Source organism: Gossypium hirsutum, chromosome A04, assembly GCF_007990345.1.
Source record: "Gossypium hirsutum isolate 1008001.06 chromosome A04, Gossypium_hirsutum_v2.1, whole genome shotgun sequence".
In the NCBI taxonomy this organism is placed as follows: Eukaryota; Viridiplantae; Streptophyta; class Magnoliopsida; order Malvales; family Malvaceae; genus Gossypium; species Gossypium hirsutum.
The window spans coordinates 1766506-1776597 of record NC_053427.1 but is presented as its reverse complement, the minus strand read 5'-3'; the positions used below and the strand labels follow the sequence as shown (position 1 = coordinate 1776597).

Here is a 10092-nt window from a genome sequence, read left to right as displayed (position 1 = left end):
GATTTATGAATTTCGAAAGTTATAAGTAGTAGTAAGAAATGTATAGAAAAAGAAAATTGTTTAAAGCCTATAAAAACGATTTTTACATTACACTTTAGGAAGAAAGGATATCAACACCAATACTCGAATCTTAAACTTGAAGTTACCAAGACAAAATTTTAACCACTCCTTTGTCTTAATTATTTTTTCGATATTATTGAATCACCCTATAAATTGAACCGAAAATAATAAAAAATTCAATCGATCTGCTTCTGATTAGATTATTTTAACCATAACTACTTACCACTCAATTCAACAAGCATTAATACAGATCTTGAACCTTGAAGTGCTGACATAAAATTTTAACCCTTGAATTTAACCAATTATATAAACTAACCTAAAAATCAAAATATTCAATCCTCCTACTTTTTTTTTCCTACTTGATTCAACAAACAATCCAAAAGCTCCCCTTTCACACCATAATACAGTCTATAAACCCCATATCTATCCCCCACCACTTGTTCACTTTACCATTCAACAAAACCATTCCATTTTCTTCTCTATCTTAAACCTTGTTGTTTTGTTGCAAAAGATGAGTAACAACAACATTGCAGAAAGCTCAAACACCCAAAACCCAATCCTCAAATTGCTAGATTGTTCCCTTAGGGTTTCAGTGATTCCACTAAGTGTTGCAACCATTTGGTTAACTGTAACTAACAAGCAAGACAACAGCATCTACGGAGATGTCAAATTCAACAATCTTTTGGGTCTCAAGTAAGTCATCTTACCAACTTCTTTATAGTGTCGATTGAGTCTTGACTCGGTATTAACTTCTTTACAATATTGATAAAAATCAACTTCTTTACTAAGTTGACACAGTAACGAAGATGACGTGAGTTTAAACACGTTTTTTCTCTTATTTAAATATTGAAAAAGAGTTATGAGTCGAGAAATAGACAAAAATCAACTTCTATACAATGTTGATTGAGCCTTAGCTCATTTGACACCCTTGCTATTAAATGAATTTTTCCTCTGATTTAAAGATTAGAAAGGGATTATAAATAAGATTATAAATAATGAAGTGTTAAGATTTTTATATATTTATTTATTTATATTTTAGATAAATAAAAAGTACTGAAATTTGATTCGCAGATACATGGTTTGCACCAGCGCCATATGTGCTGCTTATGCTTTATTTGCTGCCATTGCCTCTTGGATCAGATATTTTGTCACTAAAGCTTGGCTCTTCTTTGTCTCTGATCAGGTATTTCAATCCTTAAAAACATCAAACTTTACCTTAATTTTCATGTATGATTCTTTCGATATTACTTTTTTTGATTTAAAAATTCTAACCCAATCATTAACTTTGTTAGTATTTTCTGTCAAAATATGTCAATTTGTCATATTTATTAAACTACTTTCGTATGCCGATACGAATGAATTAAGTTGATAAATTCTGACAGAAATTATAAACAACGATAATGATTGGGCTAGAATTTTTAAATCGAAAAAAGTAAGAGGATTGAATTACTAAACTATTAGTAAGTTTAAGTTTTAGTCACTTACTTTCAAAAAAATTCATTTAAGAACCGAGACTGATAACATATTTTAACCTCTTTCTTGTTTTGGTACTACAGATTGTAGCATATTTAATGGTGACATCAGGGGCAGCAGTGATGGAAATATTGTACTTAGCATATAATGGGGACATAAAAAGTCACGTGGAGTGAAGCCGGCGATAGTTATGGCAAATTCTGCAATAAAATGAAAGTAGCTTTGATCCTCCATGCCTTGGCTGTTTGCTGCTTCATGGTTTTGGCTCTCATCTCTGCTTATAGGGTTTTTAGCAAATTTGACCCTCCTTTTTTTTCTAAACAAGATAATGAAGAAAGGACTTAATTGCAAAATGGCACAAACATTTGGCTTTGTTTTGCATTAATATATATACTCTTTATAGATGCTTTGGGGTTTAAACTAATAAGTGGATTATATTCCATAGAGAGGTATGTATTATATGGGAAATTACCTGATCTGGGCGTTGAATACGAATGTTTTTATATGAATATTGTCAATTATTTTAAATTTTTTATTTATTTATTTATATGTTTGAACGATAATATCTCATTTGTGTTTATATACGGGTTAAAAGAAGATAGTTTAGCAAAATGAATAGAAGAAACTAAACTTTGCTAATGAGATTTTGGCTCAATGGGGTAAAAGTATCACGGAGGACCTTGTATTAGGAGTTAGATTACAATTTGTCCATCTTCGTTCAAAAAATGTGCAAATTAATTCTTGTACATTGGATCAAGGAGTAAACCAATCCTTTCGATTAAAAATTTCATTCGTTTTTACAATTAAAAAATGGTTTAACTGGCGAAATAACCAAATAGTTACATGTTGCATGCTATGTGTACCTCATGCTGACATAGAGGGGCTAGTTTTTAACTGTAAAAACAAATGGAATTTTTAACAAAAGGACCGAATTGCTCTTTGATCTAATGTACAAGAACTAATTTCCCCATTTTTTGAGTACAAGTGGCAAAATACAATCTAACTTCTAGTACAAAAGCCTCATGGTACTTTCACTGGCTCAATGGTAAGTTTTTAGAACCGAATCAGTGTTTAAATTGGTCAGGTCACCGGTTCAATTGGTCCATACTGATTCTCGAGTCAATGGGTCTAATTATCTTTCTTCAAACTGATACCTCAATCGATTTCAAGTCTTTATCAATTGATTGAAAAAAAACTATTAGTAATTTTAAACATTGTGTCAAAAAAATAGATATGATCAGAATTTATAAAAGACGGTTAAAATTTTCTTTTAAAATCAAAGGGATGTGGTATTATTCTTGTCTGGAATATGCTAATTGAACTCTAATCTGTTAAAATAAAATGGCAGCAGCTTAAAATTAAAGCAACAGCTAATCAATTTCAAATTTCAATTGAAAACAAAATTAAAACTTTCTTAAACTTGTAATAAATACATAGCTACAAAAAAGAAAAAATAGATAAATCCGTCACAGCACTCAAAGCTGCAAAGCCAGATCTGGCTGCTGGGAATCAACCAAAACACCTGACGATTGTTTCACCGGTGACCCTGGAGATTGGAACCCGATATTAAGATCGGGAGGAAGTGAATCCTGCTTCTGCCTCGGCTGTGCTCGAGGGCTAAGACCTTGCCAATGAGGCTGAACTTGGAACCGAGACAAGTCGGTCGCCACGAATTGAGGGAAAACCATGGGTCGGTTTTGGAACTGAGCTTCATTCATCATGCGAACATGTTGCGGTGGGAAACCATGGAGGGGAAAATTATTCTTCTCTGGCTGAGGTTGAAAATGCATCCCCGCAGAAAGAGGGAATTGCCCTCGAACTTGTGGAGCTTGTGGATGAAGTTCCCTAGCCGGGTTGTATAACGAATCTGCGGATATTTTTCCTTTCGAAGTGCCAAAGTTTTCATTTGCTTCCTTAAAGGCTCCAGCTCCTATAGACATCCATGCACGAGCAGCGACAGCGGCAGCATTGCTGGACTCATCTCTTCTAATAGGTGGAACAGATGGCATAGCTGGTGGAGTAAACAAAGATGGCCTCCCTTCTGATGTTGACCCATTTGCGGAACAAAATGAAGAGGATTTCGATTCAGAAACGGGGACATCAAGAGGATGTGGCTTAGCAGGAACTGGGGTCCTATAAGTTCCAACATCCTTTCGAACATCAGTTGCAGGAACCGGGGTCGTCCTATGAGTAGCATCATCCTTTCGAGGATGAACATCAGCAGCATGCTGCAACTTTGTGAAAAGGGCTGATTCCTTAGGAGCACGAGTCTCGAAGGTTAATACCGGTGTTGGAAGTGGTTCATACTCTCCGACCCACCCACAACCAAACTTACAGCCAACAGGCAGTGCTTGCTCAATCCTGCGGGATGCAACTTTCCATGCAACAGGTCCAAGCGTTGCAGCAAAGCGAGCAAGACTCCTAGCATACGAAAGTTCTGCTTGAAGCCCAACCTGAATCAGAAAAGAAAAATAACTAAGAAGGCTAATAATAATTGAAGATGATAAAATCAGTTTGCTTGTTACATACAGCAACCAGCTGCTTGATTTCAGCCTCAAAGGTCGTAAATATCGAATCCGATCTAACCACCGGTTGATTAGATATGTTATATGTTGCACGACGATTATCATCAAGTGCAGTTGTCCTCCTCCCAAATTTAGAAAGAAGACCCTTCCCTAAGACACGAAAGAATAATTTAAGAGCTAAAACAACACTGCCACATGTATAAGGCCCTTATCAACAATTAAAAAGCCACTATTGAAAGTGGAAATATGGGTCCGAAAGGGAACTCAATACCTGACGATAGTTCTTCAGTTTTCTCTCGATTATAATCAGGCACAGATGAGTTACCATCTACGAGTACATCAGTATGGCTAGGCCTCCCACAAGCATTAGCTTGGATAGCGATGGAAGTGTTCAGGATATCTCCAGAAGTGGCAAGAATGGCCCCTGAAGAGAAATCAGAACCAACAGGTTCCTGTGTTGTAAGGTATAAAGGTTTTCTGGTTTGCTTCTTTGCTAAGAAGTTTGATTTTGTTTTCTGTTCAATCTTGCTATCTTTCTCAGACCGGTCTACATCAATCCTTAACTTCTCAAACTTTTTCATGGCCAGCTCTTGAATGGACCTTGCCTTCGCATAATAACTTATAGTCAGAACTCAGAAAACCAAAAGATAATCAAAAGTAAACTATAATTCGGAAGGAACGAAGAGGCGAAAAAAACATTATACCTGTTTATGGTATACTGTATCTGGCGCATTGTATTGCATTGCGTTTGAGCATATTAAGAAGACATCACTCTGCATCCAAGAAAAAACAAGCATAAAAATCCAAGAGAAGGCAAATGTGAAAGCGGGGATCACTGTGGACCAAAATGCTACATTTTAGTTCATTCGGTGATATTGTTCACACTACTCAATGTAAACACAAAGCAGAGGCATCTCCATTTACAAGCACCAAAAACCGAAATCTATTTACCTAACCAAAAAATTCAGCTAATTGCAAAATGCTAAAAAAATAAAAGCCTATGACAACAAGATGATGAAGTAGAAACCCAGCCAAGAACTAGGAAACATATTGTCCAAAGACTGAACATATCCCTCAGTTCCACAATGTCGAAAACCAATTAACCAAACAAGATCAAATGAAAGATGAAGCTCTGAATCAGAGGCAATCTATCTCAATTAACATGGTGGGGTACTTCTTGGTTTTTGCAAGCTCATTTAGAAAGTTTCACCTTCACCAAAGTGTTCTAATCTGAAAATTTGCAACCTCAGCAGCCATCAAAAGGAGTTACTTTTATGCTTTCAAGATACCTTAAACAAATCTGTTATCTTAGTGAGGAAAGAAAATGCAATAGGACCACCATAAAAACTCTAGCCACCACTATTTGCCAATTGAAAACAATGTTGGTAAAATTATGATGAATATTAGCAACTCTCCAATAGAATAGACCAAAAATGCAACATTCAACACTTGAGCCATGCCAACCAAACCTTTTATCTTTATCACAAAGATTTTCAAGTTCCATATGTCAGATCTTGTATTGCATTACAGCAATCCACAACACTCTTGCCCAAAACCCATAAAACATACCCGATGCCAAAACAGTTACAGGATAATGCACAAGCATCTATGAAGATTGAAAAAATTCCACACCAGTTCTATGCAATTTCCACTTTCTCAAATTTGATGAACACCATGTGGCATCTTTAGAACAAGAATACACTTTGGGGGCTGCAATGCAGATCGATTTCTCCAATAAATACTAGAGCTGAACTTAAGGAGGCCTCTTCTTTTCCCAAATCAATTAATTTCATACCATGTTCAAAGGGGTAGAAAATTAGGAGAACTTCAACTAAGAAGAGAACTTCAGCTACATAAACCAAGCCTAAGAACACCATGAACACATACCTCAAATTGTTCCAGTGTCGAATAAGATCCATTTGCCAACTTCTTCCTCACCGTGGCAAAGTCCATCGGATGCTCAATCACATCATGGTAATCAGGAAGCTGCAAAATCAATAAAAACTTACTAAGACGAAAGAAATTAAACTCAAAACAAACCAGAATTCCAAATAGGAACGTGCTGCCAACACTTTCGAAGTAAATTCTGCTTACCTCCTCAGGATCAACGGGTTCCGCATATACACCATACGTGTCTTTCCTGCCATGATTCACAGCCAATCCGGCATAAGCAACACCAAGTAGAGAGAAGAAAGAAGAAAAAGAACAGAAAAAAAGGAGTCCAATACTCACTTCTGAAGTTTATCAAGAATCAATTCCAATATCTTCTTATCAGGTAATGGAACCGCTGATGGAGGATCGGATGGCGTCCCTAATAAAAACCAACCAAAATCCATATCAAAATTCCACATTCTTAAACCGAGACACTGAATTCTCAAAACCCAGCACTCACATTACAACAAAGCTCCATAAACAGAGCAAAAATCGAAGACCTAACAATAAATCAAAAACAAACCTGGAACCGAGTTCTGCCCTTTGGATTCCCCTTTTCTCCCTCTCATCTGTCAAACCAAAAAAAAACTCCTAAACTTCAGAACACCCAAAACCTTAAAAGAACACAAATCATCAAAATATAAAAGCTTACACTCAAACCAGAACCCATCTACAAAGTCTCCCACAAGCTACATATAATATATAGATGAAGAGAGAAATGAGAATGAGACAGAGACAGTGACAGTGACAGGAGACAGTGACAGCTAAAGGGGACAATATAGGTACACTCGAACATTACAGACAGAGAGTAGAACACAAAGATTTAGAGAGAGAAACAGATGGTTTAGAGGGAGAGAGAGATAGATAAATAGAGAGAGAAAGGTGGGAGCGTGATCAGATTCCGTTAGAAGATTTTTTTGGGGGGGGGGTTTGACAGTTGACCCTTAAAACCGTTAATTTTCTCCTAAATTCTCTCGTTCCCTCCAAAGTCCCAAACAATAAATAGTTGCTTGCTTTCAGCTTGTACTTCTCCTTTGATAGATCAGTAGAGTACAAATGATTTGATACAAACCTCGGCATCCACATCAACACGGCCATCGTCATCATCATCTTCATCATCATCAACTTGTCGGTCTTCTTCTTCTTCTTCGTCTTCATCATCAACTCCATCACTGACGTTGATTCTTCTCTTTTTAATCTTTCTCTTCCTTCTCTCACTTTCCTCTTCTTCCTCTTCCTCATCTTCATCTTCTTCTTCCTCCTCCACTTCCTCCTTCGCCGTTCGCCTCCCACGCGCGGCTGACGACGAAACAACACCTCGGCCACGGCTCGGCGGTAAAGAAACAGGAGGAGAAGGCGGTTCAGCTTCTAGACCTTGATTAAGTTTAAGAATAAGCTTAAGCTTCTTCTCTCTCCTCCTCTCTTCTTCCTCGTCTTCTTCCTCGAAGTCTTCGTCCAGGTAATCATCATAATCGATGTTATACCTCACATTTCTCCGCCGGTGACTCCGCCGCAGCTCCAATTCCGTCGCTGCTGCCGGCGAGCTTCCCCTTTTAGCCAGATCCGCCTTCGATGGCCTCCCTTTCTTCTTCCTCTTCACGATCTGCCCCATCTCTTTACACCTTTTCTCTCTCAAAAAAAAAACCCTCACACACCCTCCCCTCTCTCTCTTCTGTTGTTTTTATTTTTTATTTTTATTTTTATTTCCACTTTCTCTCTCTTAAATTTTTTTTTATTCCATTTATTTTTTTTCCAGATAGTGTCTTGGCCTTTTTCCCGAGATTTCCGACCCTATATCCGAGGCTGTAGGTTCGTATATAAATAAAAAATGAGTGTGATGTTTGTTTTTTCTTTTTCAACTTTCTGGCTGTCTAAATGACATATCGGGAGTGTATAAAACGACACCCAAATACGCCGTTTTGGAAACTCCCTGATTAGGGTTCGGCGTGTCCCGTTCTGTGCGGCTCATTTTCTTTGATCCTAAGACTTTTTTTTTCTTTAGCGCGTGTGTAACACGCTCGTTATATGTAATGACATTTTTACTCGTTCTGATAAAAATTACTATGAAATTCTAAAATTTTCCTTTTATGGTAAAAAATGTAACATCAATAGTTCCGGGTCAGTTCATCGATTTAATCGATTTATCGTCAAATTTTTTATCTAATCATAATTTTTATAATCGTGTTTTTCGAATTATATTCTAATTTTTTTTATACTTTATATTAATTTAATTATAATTTTTAATTTCTCGAGTTATAATTGATTTTAGTTCAATTATTAACAATGATAAAAGCATAATTGTTAATATTAAATATATAATTAACTAATGGGAAAAGTTAATAACAAATTATTAGAATTTAAAATCAAAGAAAATTAACAATATCCTTATAAAAATAATTTAAAAATATCATCAAAGCATTAATTAAAAATATAAAAAAAGTTTAAATAATATAAAATAAAAAATACATTAATGTGCTTATAATAAGAATGCAACCTCAGACTCGATGATGTAATTGCAATTATCTAATCATCTAACGAAATGAGCTAATATGTTAAAAATATTAATTAAAAAAAAACTTGAAGCAACATGGAAATAAAAAATTATAAACATGAGTAAAAGAAGAATCGAACTCGAGACTCAAGAATATAATTACAACTACCTAACAATCTATTGAAAAAACTAATATACTAAAAACCATTAATTAAAAATTTAAAAAGCTTGAAGCAACATGAAATGAAAAATACAAATGTGAGTTAGAGAGGAATCGAACCGAGATTCAAAGATAAAAGCACTAACATTTAGCCATTTGGCCAAAGCTAAAAACATATCTAAGTTGGAAGCATTTTCCTGCCGTATCTACTGAAAATGCGTCCAACTTCCACTGTAAAGGCGTCCAACTGGACGCATTTTCCCTTTCTCTATCCAAAATCAACCTAATCTGATGAATTTCAAAAAATTGGCCTAATCCGATAATTATAGTTAAAAAAAGAATTTTTGGGTAATTTACCCTATTTATTATTTGACATTTAAAAAAAATTACTAGATTAGACCAATTTTTTTTTAAAATGATTTGTTTTTTTAGGTTTTTATTTTTTAAAAATAGTGCTAGGGTTTTGTAAGGTTTTGAGTTTTTTATTATAAATATTTTAATTTTATTATATATTCTTTAGTTTTTAATAAATTTTTGAGATGTAAAATTAATAATTATTTAATTCGATATTTACTAGCATCGTATTGACACTAATTGTATATTCGAATTGTAAAATTCAATTCGATTCATAATTGAAACTCCAACTACTCAATTTGATTAAATCTTAATTTATAATTTTTTTCAAATTTTTTTAATGCAATTGAGTTTTGATCAATTTTTTTTACAGGAGATTGAAGTCGATCAGATTTTTTAGTGCATTATTTTCAAACTTTTAGTGCATATTGCTTTAGAAAATATATCTCAGGAATCTTGGGATATCTGATGAGTGAGTGGGAAAAAGTGGGGAGTTAAAAGTGCTAGAATGAAAACGCTCTACGTAAGTCGCATTAAGAGGGAATTGAGAGAAATGATATTTGATTGAGAAATTAAGAGGAAATCGAGAGAAATTTGAGAATGTGAGAGAGACTTAAGATTAAATTAAAAAAATGAAATAGGGAGGGTGATACGGGGTTGCGCGCGGACCAAGATCGAGTTGCCAAGTCATGAGAAACTCCTACGAAAACCCTAAACAATTAGATCTGAAACGAAACAGAAATTTAAAAGATTAGATTTTTGAATTTTCAGATCTGAAATAAAATCCCCAAATCAGCAAAGAATCAAATTGAGAATAGAAATAAGTGTTAGGGTTCTTGAAACCCTCAAGGAGATTGTGATTCTGCCCAATTGAACACCAAGATAGTTTTCCCCAAATTTCGACAATCTAATTTCACCCAAAAAGAGTATGGAAAAACCCTAGAAATTGGGGATTTTTGGGCTGATTCCTTAAGATAGAAAAAGGCTGAAAACACAATAAGAACAGAAAAATAGATTAGATAATGATTCAGCACAAGTAGAAATAAAGAAAGAATTGACAGTAAGAAATTAAAAGATAAGTCCTAAGAAGCCTTGAA

The 10092-nt window shown here is 35.0% G+C and overlaps 2 protein-coding genes across 2 annotated transcripts; one reads left to right on the top strand and one right to left on the bottom strand.

Moving 5' to 3' along the window:
- Positions 1 to 425: 425 nt before the first annotated feature.
- LOC107932715 (CASP-like protein 2D1) lies at positions 426 to 2061 on the top strand. The gene is given in 4 exon segments (XM_016864802.2): positions 426 to 753; positions 1132 to 1243; positions 1617 to 1691; positions 1693 to 2061. Coding segments are annotated over 4 exon segments (555 nt in total). The 5' UTR covers positions 426 to 571; the 3' UTR covers positions 1879 to 2061.
- Positions 2062 to 2885: 824 nt separating this feature from the next.
- On the bottom strand, positions 2886 to 7772 carry LOC121227846 (bromodomain-containing protein 9). The gene is made up of 9 exons (XM_041110710.1): positions 7063 to 7772; positions 6514 to 6559; positions 6291 to 6369; positions 6153 to 6198; positions 5946 to 6044; positions 4763 to 4831; positions 4330 to 4663; positions 4063 to 4208; positions 2886 to 3986 (listed from the first exon to the last, which is right to left on the bottom strand). Exons 1-9 carry the CDS (start codon positions 7600 to 7602, stop codon positions 3009 to 3011), a joined length of 2337 nt encoding a protein of 778 aa, XP_040966644.1. The 5' UTR covers positions 7603 to 7772; the 3' UTR covers positions 2886 to 3008.
- Positions 7773 to 10092: the final 2320 nt, after the last annotated feature.

Excerpts from the sequence above, each read along its gene's own strand:
- LOC121227846 (XM_041110710.1), bottom strand. The coding sequence starts at position 7,602 with ATGGGGCAGATCGTGAAGAGGAAGAAGAAAGGGAGGCCATCGAAGGCG. Across the intron at positions 6,045-6,152 it reads AACCCGTTGATCCTGAGGAG|CTTCCTGATTACCATGATGT; the intron begins GTAAGCAGAATT and ends TTGATTTTGCAG. Across the intron at positions 4,832-5,945 it reads CGACACTGGAACAATTTGAG|AGTGATGTCTTCTTAATATG; the intron begins GTATGTGTTCAT and ends TCTTGGATGCAG.